This window comes from Anser anser (genome assembly GCF_964211835.1).
Source record: "Anser anser genome assembly, chromosome: 4".
NCBI lineage: Eukaryota > Metazoa > Chordata > Aves > Anseriformes > Anatidae > Anser > Anser anser.
In genome coordinates this window covers 10,505,065-10,529,191 of record NC_139724.1, presented here as the reverse complement: position 1 = coordinate 10,529,191, position 24,127 = coordinate 10,505,065, and the positions used below count along the sequence as shown (strand labels likewise).

At 36.6% G+C, this 24,127-nt stretch overlaps 1 protein-coding gene across 9 annotated transcripts in view; it reads left to right on the top strand.

Annotated features, from left to right (window-relative positions):
* GRID2 (glutamate ionotropic receptor delta type subunit 2) overlaps window positions 1-24,127 on the top strand; it is an 804,597-nt gene that overhangs the window by 210,261 nt on the left and 570,209 nt on the right. For 8 of the 9 annotated variants that reach the window (XM_083834810.1, XM_083834807.1, XM_083834806.1 and 5 more), the window contains one exon: window positions 9,174-9,329. In XM_083834810.1, coding sequence (XP_083690936.1) covers window positions 9,174-9,329 — 156 coding nt within the window. Of the gene's footprint in view, window positions 1-9,173; window positions 9,330-24,127 lie in introns of those variants that run through there. The other variant, XM_083834802.1, reaches the window with a different exon arrangement.

Genomic DNA, 24,127 nt, shown 5'->3' with positions numbered 1-24,127 from the left:
TGGAAATAGTGCAACTGCTCTCAGTCTTGCTTTGTAAATTTGCCACGTAAGAAACAGCTGAATTTGTCTTAAAATCAGAAATTTTGACTTTTTTTAATAGACTTCTTATATGTTGCTCCTTGGAAACTGCTCTTCAACAGAACTTGACTGCATTTAATTGACTTGTTGTGAGGCTTTGGGAAATGTAAATTCATAGACATTTCATATGACTGTTATAATTTTCGAAGAGCTTTATGTCACTGAGGAACTGTAGTGTTATGAAAAACAAAGCATAAAGTCAAACTGCAGCAGAGAACTGAATTTAAAGCAGAATTTCTCAGTCGTTTTCGAGGGGGGACTCGTAGAATTAATTTTTTTCTCCATTTTCGTACTTATTCTTTCCAAAATTATAAGCAGAATTACCAGGATTTATTGGATGAAACTTTTGAAATAAGTCTAACTCAGATTATCTGTGAGTTATATTTTGTCTGTATTGTTCTAGAAACATGTAAATTATGAATTGCAGAAGTAAAAATCTCGCACTACACTCTAACTATGAGTAAGAACAACAAAGAAGATATGCCACTGTCTTCTATAAAAAAATGGCAAGCAGTTTAAGTATTCAACGTCCATGATTTTGAGGCCACTTTGAGCCCTGAACGTTTGGAGAGCGAATTTCAGAGGAGGGTGGGTTAACAAAATGGTAGAACACAAAGCTTACAGTTAAGGAGAGTGACACTAATCCAGAAAACTTGTTCTGAGAAGCAAATAGGAAACTTGTTTTTAGCAACAGGGTCATTTGTACTCTTTTTGGAGAGCGGATATTTCTTAGGACATTTGTGTGTGCATTATTCGTGTTGAAACTGGGAACCAATTGCTTCTATATTTGTTACCCTCTGTGTGACATAACAGTGAAGGAGGTTATATACGTTAATTTTCAACTGGAATGTAAATGACATTGCACAGGAAAATCCTGTGTTGGTATTGCACGTTGGGCCACATGACTACAAGATTAATTTGTCTGGTTTCTCCCATTCCCATTTAAAGAGGGTGTTTGTGTGTAGATTCACTGAATGCTTCTATATGCAGCAGAATAAAAACCTGCTCTTAAGAAAAGAAAAGCCGTTTAAGGAAGGGATTAATTTCAGTCAGCCTTTGCATTTTTTGAGGAGTACATAAAACAGTTATTCACTGCTGCTTTCCTCCTGCTGTCATCTCATTCTTGACCATGGTGTTCATGACACTTCACATAGGATCAGATAGATTTTTTAACAGCAATATATTTCAGAGTTATCTGTACTTCTCAATGGTATGCTGACTCAGCACCTCTGTCTTCTTTTTTAATAATGTAATCTACAACAAAAGGGCTGGATTTATATAGTGTGGTACTCAATAAATAACCTTTTATTCCTGTAGTACCCTCCAAGTGGCAATCTTTAGTGTCAACACCTGTATTCCAGTATTGTAAACCAGAGTGCTCCACTGCATGAAATGACTAAGCTATTTGGAGCAAAAGGCTTGAGTAAATTTTAAAGAGAAATAGGAAAGGAAAGCAGAAAGTGTCCTCAAAAAAATCTCTTACTGTAGCCTTTTTGTCACTTTTATGTGTATATGTAGGCATATGTGTGTATATAATAACATCTCTAGCATATTGGTAATCTTATTCTCCTCAAGGTTCAGCTGCTAGTGGAGTAAGTTGCTGCGGTTGCTCCACGCCATAAAAAATAGTTTGGCAGTGGTTTCCTCTTCCTCTCTACACAGTAGTCTGCAACCTTTTGTTAATCAAACATTAGTTTATCGTTCAGAAATTACAAAGGAAAGTTCCACGTAGAGGCAGAGCAAGGAATATGAGAGTAGAAGATAGTAAGCAATGACATTGCTTAATAGCTTTTTAGGATTTTGGGGATGGATTCATCTGCACTGACATTGCTTTGTGAGATGTTCTTGCATTCAGAAGTAGGAGCTAATAAAGATGACTATATAGTAAATTGAATCATTGTTTGCTCTGGTTCTAAAATGAAATATAAGAAAGTTCTTAATGTACGTTATATAGAATCTTTTAAATATCACTTTGAAAAATGCACATAGTATTCAGCAAATTTATTGTCATCACATCAACTTTCTATATGGGACATAAATGATGTGGCAATAATATCTACCAAACCAGATGCTTTTCACAGCTAGACCTAAACTTGACAGTTATGGATATGATAGAAAATATGAAAAGCTTCACATTATTATCAGCTCATTTGTTGCATAATGAAAGTGAAGATTCTATTGCTGTAGTTAATCACCACATCGAGTGTTTAGTAGAACAGTGCAGAGAAAATACTTTCATTCTTATTCTGTGAAAGGTACATAGTGTAAAAACTGTGTTGTTTTTATGATGGTAATATTGTGACCTGTATCATGTATAGAAGTAGACAGCAGTCTCCAATGCTGTAACTGGCATTTGTGCAATATTTTGGGGTTTTCAGGAACAAAGTCATTGTGATTCTGCAACATGTGCCATCGATTAGATAACTGTAAACATATATGAGGCATATTACAATTTTTATTCCTATTGATATAGTAGTTACTACATTCACTTTCTACTGAAGGATCACTTAATTTAAGTAGAAGGTAGATCAATTGAAAAGATAATTTATTATTTACCAGTAGATTTTCCAGAATTACCCTTTAAAAATACATTTTATTAGATATTGTGTAGATAAAAAACTGCACCTGAATAAATGCATTTTTAATGTCCCCAATTTTTTCCCTCTTCCTCGTGCTCTATAGCCAGCAATAACATCCCCCAGAAAGGGGCTAGCAAAAGACAGCTGTTTTTTTATGAGATTAAGGAGATTCAGCAGAAGAATTTGACAAATTGTATCATTTGTTGTATTAAACATAAGTGTTAAATGGTGGCTTAGAACTTGAGAACAATTAGAAATGTGTCAGGATGAGCTCAAAATAAATCAACAGTGATTGGAAAGTGTTCGTGCTTGTGCATATGTGCCTGACAGACAGTGTAAATAAGGAGGATAAGATCTTAGAGTCTGTTATTTCCAATTGTGAACATAATTCCCAGTGACACTGATGTGTATCTGCAACATAGCAATAGAATTAAACAGCAGAAATAAATAAATAAATAAATGCAATGTGCTTAATAGCACTGCAGATTGTGAGAACAGTAATTCTTAATATTTCCTGAGAGCACTACCTCCTCCAGCACCTGTTGTGGACAAATGAATTGACCCAAGACTATCACTAAATGTGTTAGTGAAACTAAATATTGTAAAAGGCAATGCAAAGACAGTGGGTTCTCTACCTTCAGGCTTTTGTTTCTGCTTCTCTAGAAATTCTTTATTGCTTTGTAATTAATAGGTGTTTCATACAATACCTGAACCACTGGCTCTCACTATATGTAAATCCATTCAGAAAAACTTGTAATGTAAAAAGCTGAATCTCTACTGAGTCTCTGTTTTCTTTGTTAACCTGTCATGCTTCCATAGCTGGGTAGTAGACTCAGGGGTCAGGTTTGGGGGTGTGGGATATCATTTAATACAGTCAAATACCTTCCTGTAGTCGAATCATTTCAAACAAATAACACTACAGGAAAAAAAAAAAAAAACAAAAAAAACTATATGGTTGTTTTATTGTGAGATTGGGACGTTAAAAACCAACCCTGCTTCAGCAGAAGGATGCAGAGTCTTCTCTGTGTTTAGAGGATAACCGCATTTTTCTTACTTTCCTTGTGTTTGAAACAGATTTTGCGTCTAGCAGTTTGGCAGATTGAAAAAACTGAGAAATTCCTCATTCTCCTCTTTGTTTTAAATATTTAAAGTCACAAAGCAAAAAAGCAACAAATGGAAGGAACTCCTGTATCAATTGCATGATGTCTCAACCACATAGTTGCACTGAGAACAGGGAGTAATTTGGTTTAAAAAGGAGCAGAAATGGGCTACATGTTTTTATTTTGTAGCTCCTGCAGTGAGCAGAGGCACCTTCTGCCATTGTTCAAGTGTGCGGTGCCACACAAAGTTGGCAGCGTTGTATTAAACCTAGTAAAGATCTTACTCACTGGTCTCATTTAAAGGTGTGACTTGAGAGAGATGACTCACATGCCTAAAGTCAGGCTCACGCATAGAAAGCATTTGCTGAACTTGGGTATGAGTGAGGAAGCATGGTGGAATACTCTTTCTCCAAACCAACTGTTTAACTTTTGATTTAATTGTTGTGTGGAGAAAAAAAAAAAAAAAGAGAGAAGGAAAAAAGATAGAAAATAATGTTTTGTTTTGGTTGTTTTTTGGTTGGTTGGTTTGCTTTTTTTCCTGTAAAAACCATATTCTGATTGGGTAGAGATGGTATATTTACTCATTTTTGACTTTCTTCATTAGACAGTAATATTAAAAATATATGCAACTGCGATTGATTATTTAATGTGTTTTGGAGATAGCTACAACCTTTCCTGCTGTATGCAAGCATATGTAATGTGTGGTGAACCTCCATCGTTAGTCTCAGTGGAAATGGGACTGCTCATGGCATGACCTCAAAAAAATAAAATAAGAAAAAAAAAACCAAACAATTCAGCCCTACTATATCACCATATTAGAACTAGACTTTTCCAAAACTCCATTGGAAAAAAAAAATAAAAAAGGATGGTGGGTCTGATGTTTCTTGCATTTGCACAAGAAATGGTAATAATGAAAAATGTGCTGATGTATCATCATTCAATTTCTTGAGGTTTGCTCATACAATAAGAGATATATGAAACCTTACCTTTATAGTTTGGTGAGGTTGAGGGGTCGGCATTGGCATTACTTTCTCTTTGTTTCTGTGTTGTGGTTGCCCTGTATGTTTGGCAGAGCTACTCTAGCAGCCAGTTTTCCTCCTCCACAGGCACACGACTACCCTGAGCTTGTTCCACCCAGGAGGAGCTGATGCTGGTGCTCCTGGGCCTACCCTGCTGCTCACCATCATCATGGGAGCTGTGAAAATCTTGAAAAATTAAAATGAACAGACAAGGAGCATTTTCAGAAATTTCAGCTTGGCCTAGATTTTCTGGTGCTGTGTTCCCTGTGGTGCAGCAGTAGGAATCTCTGAGGAACAAATGAACCAGGCTGCTGACTTCAACATCAAGGGATTGGCACTGCCTTAAGCTAGAGCCCCATGTTGGCAGGGTGTGAGCCAACCATGGTCCCCAAGGGCCAGGAGGCTCAACAGCCAAGCCCTGTGCCATGCTTGGTGTCTGCAGTGTGACATGTGAGGGAGCTGAGGACACATCTGCTGGAAACTCCCTTGTGCTACAAAGGAGTCCTGATGGAGGACTTCTGTTGCCTTTGTAACTCCATTACATAATTGGCCGTCCACTGCTGCATGTATATATTGAGTCAATAAAACATGATAGTCTGCAGTTCCGCTAGGCATTTGCTGTTATAATTAAAAAGGAATGGATTTTATACAAATTTTCCCAACCCATGGATGCTTATGTGACCTAGTAATAACATGGGATTTTATCCTACACCGTATTTCAGGATCAAAAATATCATCCCCATTGATTTAAGCACCTTGAAACTAATGCTTCCTAACCTTATTTCACATGGGGGAGTGAGACCTAGGGTGATTTGCTCGTAGTCCTTCAAGACATGTCAGATGAGTTTTGGCGTGAGGACTCAAAACTAGTAGCTTCCACTCCTGAGTCTTAACAGCGTGGATTTCCTTCTCCCAGAAGCTGCATTAAGTTCCTCTTTTTGAATAAGAATATATATATTTTTTTCCTCTCCAAACATTCCTGGACTTTTGAACTAGTAATTTATTGGGCAAAAGTATTCTGCTTTTGTTGATGAGGTATGCATGGGGAATGGATAAAGTGAAGATCAAGCTTATGTGCTGAAATTGAACTCTGACTTCAACTTACATGGCATGTAATCCATATACTCCCCATCCCTTTTGAAATAATGGTCTCACAAAATTAACTAACATGGGGCATAGAGGTGCAGAAATGTCATACTTTCATAGATAATAAGATTACGATACTTTAAAACACTGCAAGCAGTGGACTTTCTCCCTTTCTTAGCCAGTGAAAACATGAACATTGGTTAAATCTCTTCATATTTCATCCTTCCAGTTGTGATGCATTTCTGTCCCATTTTTTTATAGTTTCTGGGCTGTTTCCAGTAGGCTTGGGAAATTTCTTTAGAAATAGCCTATGATATATGAGTTGGATTATATTTTTATATGTTGAGGTCAGTAGGACAAGTGATCTTTGGAAAGCCTTTCTAATGATGTCATCGGTGCCTGGCGAAATTATCAAACCTTTTTCTGATTTGTTCTAGGTTCATTTAAATTGAGATTTCTGGTGACCTTGTTGAGTGTGAATGAGATAGCAGAAAATTCTTGGTTTTTAACTAAGCTACAGGACGTTATTGATGTGCTGAAGGTTTTTAAAAAGCCAGTGGAGAATTGCATTTGTGCTGTCCTCATCCGGATTCTGAAATAAAGCTGAAAGTAATGACATGCTTTTTGCATAGCCAAATTAGATCTTCTAATGGATAAAGTTGTGGTTTCTGAAGGAATATAACCTAATTCCAGCTAGGATGCTTGGGCAGGAATTATGGCTGCATTTTTCTTTCCAAATAATTTATATATTTATTTGTTTTACTGGTGGAGATACTCCTAAACTGAAGCATGAGTAATACAGTAATTTCTGTAAGGTATCTTGTTTAAAATGTCAGATACAGTATTGTTTAGAGAAGTTTTGAAATTTCTGCCTGATACATGGAGCTATGAATGAAATAAGGCAACAGTTAGAGCAAAACTGGAGCATTTGTACTACAGTGAGGAAAAGCATCGTTTGTGAATGGTGCATGGAGTTTCATCTAACCCAGCACTTTATATGTCCAGATGCCATCAGAGGTAGGATTTGCATCAGGCTTAGAAATGATTTTATTAGGGATATCAGTGTGTGAAAAACAAGATGATTTTCAGAAAAGTTAATTTGTTGAGAAACTTGGTCCTGAACTGGTGAATGCACTGTCTTGGAAGCAGTTCTCTGCTGAGGATGAAGTGAATTTCTGTGATGGCTCATGCAGAAGAAACTCTAGATAATTTGGACTTCTCTGTGTCCACTACTCAGTGAGTTACCTGTGTTGTTCTGGTGACAGAACCAGGCTTAAGGTGACATCTCCCAGCTGCACTCCGCAGTGTTGGCTGGAAGGTCTTTGTTTTGCCATGTTCTGCAATGGAGTCAACCTCTGCCCTGTGTGTGTGTGCATGCAGTGGGAGCATGTTCACTTCTTCATCTGAGGCATTTGTTACAGAATTACTCTACAGGAATAGAATTTGATTAATTGCTATCATTATTTCCCATTTTTTTCCTCATAATTATAACAGTTTTATTTAGTAACCTTGTAAAATTGTTCCACTGAAAGTTTACCAGCTATATTTGCTATGCTGTGCAGTCATCAGCAGCATAGGTGTGCCCTACCTAAAAGACAAGCACAAGTAGTTTTATGAGACTAGATAAACAACTGTTTTATGCGATTAGAAAATGATACATGTTTTAGGATATTCCATTTGATAAAGTCTTTTATACCCTTAAATACTGCTTGGATACAAAAATAATCCTTTTCATGGAGAAGGCACAGTTTTCAACATCTTGCATACCTAGTGTTTTCTCAGCTATGTGGGGCTTTGCTTTATGGAGCTAAATAAAACAAGGGAAATAGAAATGGAAGCACAGGAGAAAACGAACGTTTTTGGCTGAGATTTGCACAGAGATGACAGGTGAATGAGGTGGAGAGGTAAAGAACAGCTGTTCCAGATGGCAGCAGCTTCAGGAGGGAAAACGCTCGAGTCAAAGCGGTCAGATTGTATGAAGAGATGACGCTCACGTAGAATGAGTGGTGCTGGCAGGGAGATGGGTGTTGGAGGTCAGTGGAAAAAATATGATAAATAATGTATATAAAGTTTACTTCTCTTAAAGTAGCCACTCTTTGTGTCAATCTCTTTCAGTTCTTTTCCGCATGCTACTTGCAGTTGTTTTTTTTTTTCCTGAAATCATCAGTTATCAGCATTTTCTGTTATCTTTTGCTGCCTCACCACATATGCTGCCTTAGTTCAGTTTTGTATTAACAACGGACACTCAAGAATAAATAAACCTGAATTTTCATAACAACAAATACGATTTTTAAAAGTCTGTTTTTGAAACATCCTTTTTGACTATAATCTACTAAAAAGAGGTGCTTGAAAGCCTCACAGACCTGATTTGGGGGCTTTAAACCATAAAACATTCTTAATAGAACCATCACACTGATTTGAGCCACGTCTGCTTAAATAGTTCATACAAGAAACAATAAAATAATAGGGAAATTAGTGATGCTAAAAATAACATTATAGATTAAAGGAAGTGAAAAACTAAATCCTCTAGCCTGGGAATTCTTGTTCAATACACCTGGAGAATTGGCTGTACGAGCTTTGAAAGCCTTTACTCTGCCAGCTCCTCCTGAGTTTAATGGTTTCCCGTTTACAGTGCTCTGCTTGAAGGTTTTGAGGAAAAGGCAGAACAGACACTTTGTCAGATTCATAAAGGGAGAAATGATTTTAATTAACCGATTAAATTTAATTTACTGACTTAAAGAGTCAGATGGCTAGCTGGAATGGTAGTTTTACAAATCTGACAGGAAATAGACCTGAAATAGTGTGTATCAGTTGCTGACCTGTCTATTGATCACAGTTGTCAATTCTAACTCATTTTCCCAGTGCTGCTACAATTTTAGGCTTATTCTCACCTTATTTGAACTTTATATTTTTATTTAATTGTCACTAAACATGATGTTCAACAGAAATCCTAGTCCAGCATGGTCATTCAATGTATTAAATGGCACCTTTGGAAAGGTAATTAGTTCTCATTTCTTGGCAATGTTCCTATAGAGATACTTTGTTTTGTGCCTAACCAGGGTTCCCCAATATTTCTAGCAGGAGTCAATGCGTCTCTTCCCCTTCTGCCCTAAGTTATGTTAAAACACAGAAAATCTGTTTATTGTGAAGTAACTTCTGGACTCTGTGTTGAGTGAACTGCTCACTGGAAGTGAATGAAGAGGTGATGTTATTGCATAAAATATGTCTTAAGCGCTTATGATTAATGATTTGGAATATACAGGTAAAAATGTGCAACCTCATTTATTTATTTATTTATTTATTTTTCTAAGGGGCGATTTTTGATGAATCTGCCAAAAAAGATGAGGAAGTTTTTCGAATGGCAGTTGCTGATCTCAACCAGAATGATGAAATCTTACAAACGGAGAAAATCACGTGTTCAGTGACATTTGTGGATGGCAACAATCCGTTTCAAGCAGTTCAAGAAGGTAAGGTATCTAAACTGATTTTCTGCTATTATTTCTTCAGAGGTATGCAAGTACTACTGTGATAACTTCCTGCCTTTTTAAGACATTTGTACTTTTTGTTGGGTTCTTTTTCCGTAGATTATCAAATAATGCTTTTGATTTTGGATTTGGCTGGTATGGTTTGTGTTGGTCTAGTGACTTCAGAATGTAAGCTTAAGCTTTTATCTATTTTGCAATTAAAGGCTATTGCAAAATGGTAAGAAGTCAGACAGTTTGACTACATCTTCCATCTTTTTCAGGCTGTTTTGAAGTTATTGTCAAACCAGTAGTCCTTTCTTTATGACCTCTTAATATTACTTCTTGGTTTCATTTCATAAAAATACCAGCTTACTTAGTTAGAAAGCATAGGTTGCCGTGTGTCTAACCTTTTCAGCACATACACCTGAAAAAGTTACCTATTTTATAAGAGGGATTAGAGATAACCTGGTGACTCAGAAAGCCGCCTGTGTCCAATATGATTGCATACTCACTCTATCTGTTGTCATTGTCTAATTATTGTGCAAGAGATGAAGATGTTGCTTTGTGTTTTTTTTTTCTTTTTTTTGATAACAGCAATATGATAGTAGGACTCAATATTTGAAATCCCTCTGAGCTGGATTAGTAAGTCACCAATGTGACTGTGACTGAGCAATTGTCTGGAAAGACAGCTATATGAAGTCTTTAGAAATATGGATTTGAATTTTTTTCCTAAGCAGTTGTATTACTTTCTTGTTCTAGCCTCTTTCTGAGATACAGAACATATGTTTATTGTTGGTATATTATTAGACTTGTGTTAAAAAGAAAACAAGATGTTGATGTCTTTCTATGCTTTTGTTGGCCACTCTGAGTTCACGTAGAACTTCGGGTTTAAGTAGCTAACTTGCAAACTGTTGCTGCAATACCTGTGAAGTTAAAGGTTAACATGAATATCTCTTTGGATTCAATGGGCTATTGACAGGGTAGTATTAATAAAAAGGTGCTTATGTAATTTTTTTTTGTCAGTTACATTCTTAATTTTTGAAAATGTATATTTTTCTGGTTTTGCTTCAATTGTACATGCAATGAATAGACCTGTATGGTGAGAAGCATTACCATCTGGACTTTGATAAGGCTGAGGCAAAAAAAAGATGTGAATTTGAAAGTATTTCATACGGAATCAATTCAATCTATTCCACTCTGAAAGAAAATACCATGAGAACTGAAGCTATCACATAAGCTTAGAATCCAGAGGGGAGGAAATGGCTAAGTGAGGTCAATCTTTTTTAGAAACTTACTGCATTTGTTAGTAGTTTTTCCCAGTTGGTCCGGATGGATAATGTTAGTTGATGCTCTGCAATTAACATCAATTAATAGCAACATTTAACAATTAATTTCCTTTATCAATTAGAGAAATTGCAAATTATTTCACAGAACTTTGTTTTAAGAAATCTATTTATTTATTTCTGACTTAAAGAAGGTAGGAGTGTCTAGAAAAGTAAAACATGCCAAAGGAGTTAATGACCTTATACTTCAATGTTCAATTACTCATTTTTGCCAAGCAGTTACATTTGTCATTTTCGAAAATAACTTAATATAGTCAATACCTGAAACGTGAATGGAGTAGATTTGACATAAGTTTTAATATCATGTGTCAAGGGGAAAAGGTCTGTTGTGATATTGATGAGTTCAAGAAAGTATTTGCCAGTAAAAGCTGTTTCTTGTAAATGTGTGGCTGCACACAGCTCCATGGCTAGCAAAGCCTTGTACAATTTGAGTGAAGAACAAAAGTTTCATCTTGTGCATGCAATATCTGTAAAAAGGTGTTTGTTAACCTATTTATCTACAGTTAATGTGTTTGCTTTTAGTTTGTTCCAATTGAATATATGCATAAGTTGTACTGTAATGTTTCAATTACTTTATACCAGGTTCCTCCCTTTTCTTTTTTTCCGCATCTTTATATCAATTGCCTCCTGTTCTTCATTGGATTTCTTACAAATGTTAATAGCAGGGAAGAGAATATCTGTAACTGTTGCCACATATTTCATGTCTTATCCCTTGGGAGGTGGGGGTGTGGAGTGAATCCAACCTGTAAGTAGAAAAAAAGAGATCTTACATGAATAGAAATATTCTTAGCAAAAAAGCAATATAGAAAATACTAAATATATATATCATTAATGCACTCGGGCTTATTTCTGTATCATCTTGAAACTATAGAGTAATCTTTAAAAATAAAAAAGCTTGCAATGTTTGGCAGAATGTTCATTTAAAGTGTTAGACATAATGATAACTTAAAATTGTCTAAATTTGTCTAAAATATACCGCTTTTAGTGAATAGGAAAAGTTCTTACAAACTTATCTCAGATTATCAATCCCAAAAAACAGGAGGCCCATGAGCAAAGATCTGATAAAATGAGACATTTATGGAGAAGATACTTACAAATGTATTTTTAATATAGTCAGTACGTATGATCTCTACCTTTTCTTTCATTTTATTAGCAACATTAGCAAGCAACTCCCAAAACTAGGTAATCAGGAGCACTCAGATACTTTATATATTTTTTTGAATGTAAAGATAACTAATTTGATGGGACTGGCTGACGTGCTGTACTTAATGTTCTTTCCTCTGAATCTGTTTTTATAAATTCTTATGGTGTCCTGAAATGTCTTCCATTTGTACCGTAGGACATCTCATTAGTGGTTCTAATTGGAGCAATGAAACTGTATGGCAAAGCTGAATGGTTTTATCCCAGAAGAGCTGTGAATGACATGCCCCATAATATCACTGGAAGTGCCCTCAGGGGTGATTTATAGGCATGTTGTAGAGCACAGAAATAGGAGATGAAATTGATTTTCTTTAAGTTAGGGAAATTTTCTTCCCCTTCGGTGTATGTTGTGCCAGAGAGGACCGACAATGAGTGTGATGCATGCAGTTTTACAGCATGTTTGTGTCTCAGTCTTGTAGGGCAGTATGGGCACTCCATCCAGATGCAATGAGGGCTGGCTGGACTGTGGTGGGTGGAAAGCAAGCCCAAGGCAGCTGATTTGGGATGAGGAGGGTGAGGACCAGTGAGGTGTGTGGCCAGCACGTGGAGCTGCAGCAGGGTAGGCACAGGTTTGCAGAGGAATGTGGCCAAGTGGGATGGCTGAGGCAAGTAAGTAGCACGTGCCAGACCATCTCGGGACAGCTGTAATCCAGCTGCTGAAATGTGTATGTACCTATGGTAATGTGCAATACGGAATTTTCCTTCCTCTCTTCCTTTCTTTCTTCACTACAAGATACTTCACAATACTTATAATGCTCTTCTTTTATGTGAGGTCTCAAAACATTTGTGTGCTTGCATGAGTGAGAGGAAGATTATTGTGCTTGTTTTTTTTGTATGCTGTGCCAACCTTGGGTAGTATAAAGGGATATCAGGAACTTATGTTGTCCTTGTATAGACAATGAAGGAAAAAGCAATAGTTTTTGCACAGTAGCAAGTTAATACTGCAAGCACTACGAAACAGGGAATTACGATCTATACTAGTGGCAATAATAATATATATATTGTAATAGCATAGACTTGCTTTCTTCTGAGACTTCAATTTACAGCAGTATTTAAATAGGGGTGGGATAGGCCTTACACAATATACTTAAACTGTAATTAGTTTTGAAAGGTGGCATATCTATACTTCTTTTTAATGGACTTTTTTTTTTCTTTTATGGGGAATTAGGTCAAAATAAATACATCACTTCTTTCTTGTTTGTCAGAAAATCACTGCATTCCTGTCTCTCTCACATTTTTATTATTCATGTGCTTACTTCAATACAGTAGTAATTAAAACCTAAATTTTATGGCTGAAGGCCTGGTATTACCTGCAATCCTTAATTTTTCATTAATAATATGATAATCTAGTTGCTGAAGGGCTAATGTGAAATATATGCTTTCTAGGGATTCTCAGCCGAGTTACCTTGCTAGACAGACCACTAGGTTTCAGTCTACTGCTAATGATTCTCTTGCCTCCCTTGTCTTCTGTTTTCCACAAAGTCTTATTATTTTAATACTGATTTACGCATATCTGGGGGAAAGCATTTTTCACTGATGCGGGTATTATTGTTTACCATAATTCCTATCCCAATTTTAGAGGGTAAATGGAGAGTGGGTGGGCTATGGTAGCTTGAACCAGAGATAATACTTTGGCTTTTGCTGATCTGCCTCCTTGGGCAGCACACCTTCTACAGTCCCTATACTGCCATTTTCACCTGCATGTAAGAGTTACAGAGCAAACCCTGCAGATGTTAGCAGTGCCAGAGGCACCCACAGCATCTGGAGGGCTGTCAGCAGAACCCATACCCAATGTGTATGCAGGGTCCTTGGAGATCCATTGCCAGTATCTTAAAGCCTGTGGCAAATGTTTATGTTTGGTACTGCAAACCTCTATCCTAATCCTTTTTCCTACTTTCTTTTTTTTTTGACAATAACATGTTTTACCTGTCTTAAATAAACTCTATAAAGATCCAATGTTTTATTCTATAGGCTACCTAAAGCCCATGACAAATAGATTTGACTGATGTTGTTTGAAATCCACTTTGTTCGACAAGTTTTCCCATTGCAATCATATAAATATAGGTTTTATTTTTTTAACCAACCTTTTTGTCATTCAGGTTAGTCATCAGAGAATGCTTACAGACACCAACTCAAGCCTTCGTAATGGCTTTTGAAAGCTTATTGTGATCAGTGAAGTAAATAAGGCAGTGAGTCATAACTGAATGGGATTCAGCTGTAGAGTAAGAGAGGTTTGTAGGGCAGCAGTGTGCATGAAGGTCACATGCAGGATTTTATTCAAGCAAAGTTTTATGGTCAGAAATTATGGCCTGATTGATAAATCTGCTTTGGCCTTTAGGACTAGATGAATGTAATAAGATTGTACTTTCCTGTTTCTTTGATTGCTATAGAAACCTGTTTAAATCCACAGATTTCATGGACTACTAAACTTTCTGTCACTTTTTGTCAGTTATTTGTTCAAATTTCTTAGCCTTCATGGTGCTGTTTATTAGCCAGTGCATGTTCAGTTTGAGATTAAACCTTTACAGGTTTGCACTTCTTCGTTGCCTTTCCATTTCGTTCCAGGTTTGCTTTCTTATTTCTCAATAAAATGGATTTTGATGTGAAATGATATTACCAGTATTGAGGGGGGGGAGAAAAATCATTTTCGACTAGGATTTGAACTATAAAATATTTAGGGGGAAGGAGTAGAACCGTTTCAGAAGCGATATAAAATTCCGCTGTAAATTCAGAAACTATTGGAAATGTTGGCAACTGCAAATTGCATGTATCATCTGCACTTCAGTACTTCAGAAAATATGGCAAAATTCTCTTGAATTGCCAAACCCTTTATGCGATCGCACAGTGTAGCAGCAGTGGTGGCGCTGACCGTTTCCCAAAGTGCTAGGTGGGAAGTTTGGTACTCTTCCATATTTCTCTCATTTTAGTCCTACAAACCCCACAAAACCAGCCATATCTCCAGTTTGTTGAAATATGCCATGAGGAGTTCAAGTGTTGGCAGCTGAAGAAAAAAGCAGATTTTACAACTCCTGTGACAGCTGGGAAGACAGGGCTTGCATGGGAGAAGATCAGGAAGAACATAAGAGTAGGTATTGACTGAACTAGAGAAGGGCATGCAATAGATGCTTTGCTTAGGAGGAGCAGAATGTATATTTAACACATTTTCAGCAACAGTTTCAAAGCTATTGTGACCTTCCTTTGCCTGAAGGTAATTTACCAAGAGCATACTGCAAGCTGTAAAAGGACCAGATTTATTCTGAGTAAGGCATCATACTGATTCAGCAGTTACAGTAATTGCAAGACTTCCACAGCTCTCCTGATGTTGAATTTGGGGCTCCAATATTTTCTAGTTCCGAATTCTTACTGTAGTGCTGTTTTCTTCACTTGCAGTGCAACTTCCAGTATTGTTGTTTCTAGCTTGAATGCTAACTCTGGCAGCTGTAAACTGTGCTAGACTTCCAGATATTTGAAGATAAAAAAACAACATTCAACTCAACCCCCACTCTCCCTAAAACCAAATAAAAGTAAAAATAAATAGATAAAATCACTCAGTCCATCAAGAATGGCTTTTTCCAGAGTACTTTATACAATGTGAGAAACATGCTTTCAGGAAAAGAGATGCAAGCCTCAATAGTCCACAGCATTCACAGATGGCAAATCTGAGAAGATTAAACTACAGATCAAGTTTAAACTAGAAATACTAGTGCAGCTGAGGAGCCGTTTCTGAAGGATGGTTTCCAAATAGCTGAGGAAAAGAAGGGAGGAGGAAGGGGGGAAGAGGCCTTGCATGGTGCAAGGCAGGGCAAAATCCTGGCATCTGTAGTTATTGTTCTCCATGTTGTCTCAGGGGGTACCTAAAACCCAACAAACACACGGTTTGTGACTGCTGTATGTCTTTGTTGCGGTTTAAGGGAAAAAATACTGGTGTTTCCACGGAAACCACTTTTCTTCAAGTGACCAGGAAACCCAATAGCATCCCACTGTTACACTCAGCCCTATCACAACGTTCAGACTTTAAAACAGCAGGAGTGATTTTCCTGAAGCTAACACCAGTTGCCAAAGTTTGGCTCAACATTAATTTTTTGTGCCAGATTTTGAACTTTCTGTCACAGAGCTTCCACTTTCAAATGACAGACAGCAGTTTAAATGGTCCTGAAAGAACTTCCTTCCCAGACTTTTGCTTAAAAAGCATGTGACTCTCAGGCAGGCTATTAGCCTTTTTTCCTCTTTTAAAAAAGTAAATCCAAAAAATGAGTAAATAACTGGACAAGTGTAAAGCCCTTTGATGCTGGAGTGCAGAGTGAATTTTCTCACATTACCGCTGGAGTAACTAGATAGGCTGATATTTTGTACTACTGACACTTTAAATCGAGATTGGATCATTTCTGGTTTTGCAATGTGCGTATTCCCACTCACAGTTCAAGCACCCAATATGTGCTTTCATATATTAAAGATAGTACTTCAGTTTGCTGTGTTAATGTACTCTGACATGCTGCTAGTAGTTTACTTTTAAGAGAGCAATACAAATTGTGATGTGATTAAATAATATCAGTAGTACAGTTAAATGTTTAAAGCCACTGTGCCTGAAGGCTTTTGGGGTATTTTATCAAACACAAGTATAGAGACAAAGCAAATGAGAGGTGCTTCATCTTCCCAGATGCCAATTATTTAGCTAGCACCCTAGGCTGCTAGTCCCCCAAAGCAATCGCCTTAAATAAGTAACGGACATCCTATCCAGATTTCCTCCACGTCTTTTTGTGAAGCACTGTCCACAAAAATCACTCCAGCAGTCAATCATCACTGTCCAACCAAAAATGCATATTCACAGGCAGGCCTCATAGCATGTGCTGGCAACTACCAAGCAATCAACGGCTGGTTTGGGTTGTTTTCTGGTATGTGAAAGTAATCTCCTAAATCCTTTTTTTAAAGTAATGTTAATGATAATTTGGGAGTTTTGTTTTTGCATTTCCCAAGTTCTCTGAATTAAGCAAAAGTCACTAAGTCTTTATATCACATGACGGGATAGGTAGAAATAAGTATCCAACTGCATGCATATAAGTATTTGATTTGTACATCTATATCTGTGTTTGTCTAAAAGTCGATGTAGTTTTAATTTATTGTATAATTAATTTTGGTCTCCCCTTTGAGCCTTCCTTCCTCCTCTTCCTTTTTTATCCTATCTTTTCTTTCATTTATATCTTTTGTTGTTGTTTTTGTAATCTCTTAGCACTTTGAGCACAGCCTATATTCTGATCTGTCTCTGAAACATTTGGGCATTTATGTGGTGCAAATAATTTCAAGCACACTCCTCTATATGTATATGATCAAAGACAAAATGTGTTTTATGGAGGACAGGAGTGTTTTAAAATCTAATTCTGATAATGAGGAAATGAGCCGTGACACTCTGGAGGTGAAGCCTGAAGTAAATTATGAAGGTCATTCTCCTGGATAAGGAAATTAATTATATTTTAGCCAAGTTCTCTGTTACTCAGACCCTTTATATTGTAAACAACCAGGTAATTTTGACTAAATATCAATTTATCAAAAATGATCCGATCAAAAAAGAGCAGTTACAAAGACAGATTTGGAAACTAGGCAGAGTTTTATTAGAACACTACTTATATCAGAAAACATAACCTCATGTTATCTTTTTGAAAGAATGTCTGCTCTGGGATTTTAACACTCGTTCTATTTAACTGCTGGTGTGACTTTAGCTTTTTTGATTACTGTCCCTTTTGAATTTTTTTTTTCCTTTTTAAAAATTTAATCATAGTTTTGTTTATTTTAAGGGCATATTTTCTGCAGAAACTTGTAGAATTTAGCAGCATTTTTGTATCCTGCTTCTCTGGGCTGTTCCATGTAGCTATAGCTCTGTTATTGCTCGAAGCAGAAAATGTAGCTGCAGGTCATAGCCATGACCTGTGATATCTGGAAAAAAGCTGAAATCAGAAGGAACCTTCCTGAGTGTGAGGACACAAAATGCAATTAAATAAGTGAAAGTCTACAGAGGTTTTTCTTCTGACACTGTGTCTTATGACAAAAGGGTTGTGATATATCGGGCTCTGTCATCACAAAGTACCACAGAGCTGTACTCAGAAATTACAGTTTAATGTCACAGGGAAATGATTTCTGTTCATCCCAACCTTCTGTAACCTGGTTCAGGAAAGGAAGCAAGCAAGAAGCGACTTCCTTTTTCAAAAATGTTTTGTTTTAATGCCAAGTTGTGTCTCAGTGGCAAGCCTTGTGATTGTCAGCCCTTGCAAAAGAGATGGGAAGGGAGCATGACCTCCCCTTCCAGGTGCAGTCAAATGTTGGACCATCTTTGTGGTAATGTTGGATACAAGAAACCAAAAGGAATTTGTGGTTCAATGGCCAAATACAGAAGCAGCCAACTGCCTTCATAGAAAACACTTCTACATTTCTGAGATGCCACTCATGCAGTAAACAGAGGTGCCACTACTTCATCTCCTGAACAGGGAAGAGGAATGTTCAGAGAAGATAACCATTTGGACTGCCAAAAGGAGTTTTTTTAAAAAATTGCCTAGGTCTAAGAGCTAATATGCTCTCTAATGAGTGAAATCAGAAGTGTGAGGTGATGTTAAAAGACAGATCTGTCAAGGCACTTGGAAAAAGACTCAGTAGTTCTACTTAGAACATGTGAAATTTTGAGTTTCATCCTGAAGTCTTTGGTAATCCTAATTCTCTGATATAAGAAAGGAACAGGAAGTAAATAGGTATACATGAAAGAAGATGAATACCACTTGATTTTCTTGCCTTTCCAATATTTTCTGTCTTTACTTATTTTTCACTTTAACTTATTTTGACAGTGATGGATCAAATGCTGAGCCAAAAGCTTACTCTTTTGTGTGCTTGACTCACTGAGTTCAATGCATCAAGGGGTAGAAATGGTTTCCTTTGATGAGAGGGAGCGAGAGTCTAGAGATACTTGTGTAGTATAGAAGCAAAGTAATATCTTGCCTAACTTGGTTGTGTTGCAGTAAAACAGCGACCTTGATTTGGAATAGAACAGAGTGTAAAACAAACCTCTGAAAACACTAACTTAAGAAAATGCTTTTCAGTTAATTGATAAGTCATTTTACTTGCTGTGTTAGTTCAACTGTGCCAGTAAAAGATGTATTGTTCTACCTTTATTTTGAAAAAAAAAAAAAAAAAAACTATTCAGAAAAGCATTTTACTATATTCTGCGTATCAAGACTTCTTTGTAGTTTTCACCAATCTCAGTAGTTTGACTGTAACAACAACTTCTTTCCTAATAGGCAGGTTGTATCTCTTGATACTGGGTAACAGCATTATATTAATAATTCACAGGAATTCTGTAATATGATGGAACTTTTTTTTTTCGTTGCCTTTTGTTATTTGGGGGATTAACCTTTCAAAAAATATCACCATCCAGGGTAACCACACACAAAATTGTCACTTTTCCCTGTGAGTCACACTACATTTACAGTTCTTTAAGCATCTGCATACTTCTTTTTCAATATTTGTCACCTTATTTTATTTGGAGAGCTTTGGAGGAAATCAACATTTTAATGTTTGTATTACAATACACCACAAAGAATTTCCCTAAGACTGTTTTGTTTCTTTCTCTTTGTATGGGATCACTTGACCATCATCAATTCCTGTCTGAAAATGTATTATTAAAATGTATTTTGAAGTTATTTTTGTGTCAGGAGGGAGAATTAGCAGTCATAGTTTATATAAAATAGTACTTAAACCTTCCACCAGCTGAGTCTTTGGGTCAATAAGGCTTGATCGAGGCAGGTTCAGATCCTTCACAGGCAAAATGCCACCAAAAATAATTTGATGGGTTGGGATGCATTACATAGAATCACAGTTCTTTAAGAATTGGATTCCACATATAAAAAGCAGTTGTGAATGAAACAAATAGGGCTGGATGTGGCTACTCCCCACTCCTTTCTCATATCAATGAATTTAACAAGAAAGACAGCATGTTAAGATGCTTGTTTTAGCTAGTGCTGTCATCCTAAGACTCCATGGAATTTGTGCAGAACTCGTTCTAAAGCTCAAATCACTGTTTTAAATGAAATGTTCCTGATAAATGCATTTAACAACAGCAAGATCATTGCTGTTGCTGGAGTGTGTAATAACTGTGGAGAATTTGTGGTTGTGTAACGTAGTGAAGGGATGGAGCAAATGTAGATTGTCTACCTTCACCGGTGCTGAGATGATGTTATGTTCATTTTGGGGTGGGGAATTCTTTTTGTTGATGCAAGTGAAGTTCATGAAGATTGTGTGATGAATGTTGATGAATGTAATAGGAATTTCCAACTCCGACTCTCGTTTCCAGTTCCCCAACAAGGTTGACCCAAGTAACGAATTTGCCAGATCACATACATTTCAACTCTATTTTTAGGTGACTTTCTGCTCTTCAGACATTCGTTTAGTGTGCAATCTAGCTTTATGGGAAAGTTAGAAGCTGCTATGGATCAGCAGATGCCTTTTTCTTATCTGAAACTGAAGAAGTAATTCATTTTAGAATTTAAAAATGAGTTCAAAACTGTCTGTGGATAAGTGGTTTCACATCTTATTTGATAAAGAATGTTGAGAAATTTTTCTTTATGTCACTGCTTCTTGTATTGCTAAAATTCTCCACATCATTCTCCACAAATTCTAGAAAACTTCTTGAGCTTTTGTTTTAGGGGTAACAAGAACATATCCATTCCTCTTCCCATGCCCAATTTACCCCTTTTGTTTTTTTCCTGGCGGGTCACTGGTTATTTGACAGTGCTTGTTTGTGTCTAGCCAATTTTTATAACATGAATGTATAATACAATTTCTATAACATGAATGTACAATAAGCTAAAACAAAAGCACAAAGCTTTAGCTTGTCTCAGAAAAGTCAAAATTCAGTACTCTGACTTACCTCTGAAAAACAGCATGGTTACTCATGTTGGAAGCAGCAGGCTCAGTGAATCTTTCTGAAAACTTCAGTAAGATTATGTGTACAATAGCAAGATGGAAAATATTGCATGTAAAGTATCCACGGACCCAACAATATGTCTGTCATAGTGATTTAATTCAACGTTAATGCTGAAAATAACAGAAATGGAATACAAATAATACATCTTACTGTATTATTTTCTGTGTTTTGCAAAAGTTGCTTGCTGCATGAGATCTTGGTGCGAACCACTCTCGACTCGAATTTCTTTGATAATTCAAGTCAAGCTATTGATTACCTTCACAATGCAAAGGGGATTAAATCTTAGTAAAACTAGCAGAAATATGGGGAATTAAAGGAAGATCTGTCAAAATGTAACAGAAGCAACGTACCGAATGAGATAGTTGATAACTGCGACCATATTTTTTGCAGAGATTTCTTTCTCACAAATTGACAAGCTGAACTGTGTCACTGATTTGTAGGAAACCAGTGAGGGGTGGTATAAAGAAAAATGTGAAAGCAGCATTTAAATATTTGTTAGTGCCTTTTCTAACGGGCTTAATATCATGCATGTTTGAATGCAGTGGTTTTAATGCTAGATCTTTATAAAATATCCGAAGTGCAAATACCAAAAAAAAGTTAATGGTGGCTTTTGTAATGCTTTCTGGAAGATGAAGAAGTGGAGTAAACAAAAGTGTAGGTGTTTATTGATTGTAGCACAATAAAAATGGCTTGCAGTCTTTCCTCCTTGCAACCTTCTCAGATTCTGAATATTAATGGTGACGTGGAGCCACTCGGGAAGCATTATAGGATTCATTGCAAGAAATGTATCTCTTATATAAAAGGACTCGTGCATTTTTGAGAAACAAACATCCCAGCTAGAAGCAAGGGTTCCGAATGTAGTTTTTGTTGAGACCTGTGCAGCACAGGAGATCTTCACTTGCTGCCCAGCTGCAGGTTACAGAGCGAATGATGATTCTCTTGTCTAGGAAATTATCACTTCCTCTAACTTTGTAAACTGCTCCGTTCCTTGAGATGCATTAGGCTGGCCCTTTTGATTTCAAAGGAGAAGTATAAGTCTTTATGCGTATTATCAGAATATTCATTATTCATATTATCAGAATATTCATTATTCATATTCTTTATTAATATTCAGATTTTGCAGGGTTGGAAAGCTTTAGGTAGCATTGTGGTGTGCATATTTGGTTACTTGAAGGGCTTAAGAGGCTTTTTGATCAAGGACAATTTAGTACTAAATAGGTATCTTGTTTCCATAGAAAACTGCACTCTATAAGGACCACAGAAAATCTGGAGAAACACTGGTGTGAAGAAGTTTGTGCTACTTCTTTCCGTTTCTTTGTGGAACCTGAGGAATAAAAGGATTGCAGTCTCTGAGGGCATCAGTTGTGATGCACACAGAAGCATTTTAGCCCAATTATTCATTGTTAATATTTATCAAGCAAGAGTAAATTACATCATTCAAAGAACTGGAATACATTAACATATGTGGTTCTTTTGGAACATGAAATGCGCACCTACTTGTCATGATTTGAATAATTTATGTCTCATATGGCTGGCTAACCTGGAATCTCTTCTACCTCTCAGCCCCACTTTCTACTGAGGACTATAAAATTTTGTTACTAGAGATGAAAAGCTATCTCCCATGGGGGAGGTGTATCTTTAATTGTGTATAGATCACAGAAATGGATAAGACGTATTTAAGGTTAATTCTATAGCTCTCACTTTGAAAATAGGAGAAAACGATGAGTAGAAACCGATTCCTGTAACCTCTGCTGGATTATGAACAATGACATTGCAAGAAAGAGGTGGGTTTGCATTTTTCAGCTAATAAAAGGAATTTGAAGTTGTTTCCTCAAATTAGCCATATATATAAACTCTTGGTATTTATACATAGCAATACATCAATGGAAAATATAGTACTGCAATTACAGAGAAAAAAAAAAAAAACAAAAAACACCTTCAAACAATAGAATAGTTTTGGATAGAGAAGTGTGTGGGTACATACAGGATATTAACTGGTGATAAAATTCTTATAGTTACCAAGGCTACAAGAACATACACGATGTGATCTTAAAATGCAGCAATAATCTCTTCCTTTAAACCTATCATTGTAGCAGCAACTTAAGCATTTCAAATAGACATTCCCTAAAGCTTTACCTGGTATAAAAATTACTTGGCAGACGCATCTGTCATGCAGAGTTGTTACATGTGGCAGCTGGAATATGTATCTAGATGGAATAGACTGCAGTTTTGGAAATACTAGAATTTTTGGAAAAGTAGAATATGATTCCCAGGTTGTATGTTACGCTTGGATGAAAGAAACTTTGAAATGTTTATCTGGTTTTGGTAGTCTGTCTGTCAACTCTCTTAGAGCTCACTAAGAGAGTATGCGGTCTAATTGTTTCTTAAATTGTTTCATTATCTCCATATACATATGACTTAAATTTAATAATAAGGCTTCATATCTGGTCTGTCACTATGTCTGTCATAGTTATGGAAGTGTAAACTTAAATGGTCTGTATAACGAGGTTTACCTTTCCTGTTTCCAAGCTGGCTTTTTAAACAACTGAACCAAGTTTTGTCTTTCTGTATGCTGTGCTCTGGACTTCACTACATTTGGAAAAAGCACATGCTATTTGGCTGGATTCCCTGTTGCAGACCTCCTCACTACTGGTCTGCAGGGCAGTGGTCATATGGACTAGGAACAAGAAAGATAACTACAGGGGGACAAAGTGGGGTGAAAGTTACTCTGTACCCAGAGAAAATATTTTGTGTTAAGCTAGGATATGAATTAAAAGGGGATTAACTATTTCTGAACAGATCTTTTTGTGGTCTCTTCTGGTCTGCAGAGAATGTTGGCTATGAATGTCCATGAATATATGTATTTGAAGATAAGAATAGCTATTTTGGAACAAATTTTTATGCAGGTAGAATCTATGGTATTCAAATATCAGACCTGAGACAAAGTTTCGCTGCTCTGCTTTAGGATACTCTGCTTTAGGATGCTTTGCTTTGATTTCCTTGATGCTTAGTACTGCGTATGTAAACACATTATTTGCTTTGGAGAAGATGGAAGCAGAGCGTTAGGAGGAGACAGAAGAAAAATTATCAGGACTCCTGGAGGTTTTATATAGCATTTATTTTTCAGCAGAATAAGTAACCTATATGAGATTTCACTACAGAAAAGAAGTCTTGTGGTCTTACTAGTTGCTGCTCCTACGGACAGTTGTCATTTCATACAGTTTTGCCTATCCATGTAAATAGCAGTTTATACTAGTGTTAATTTTGGATTTTCTAAAACCTGTTCTCAAATATAT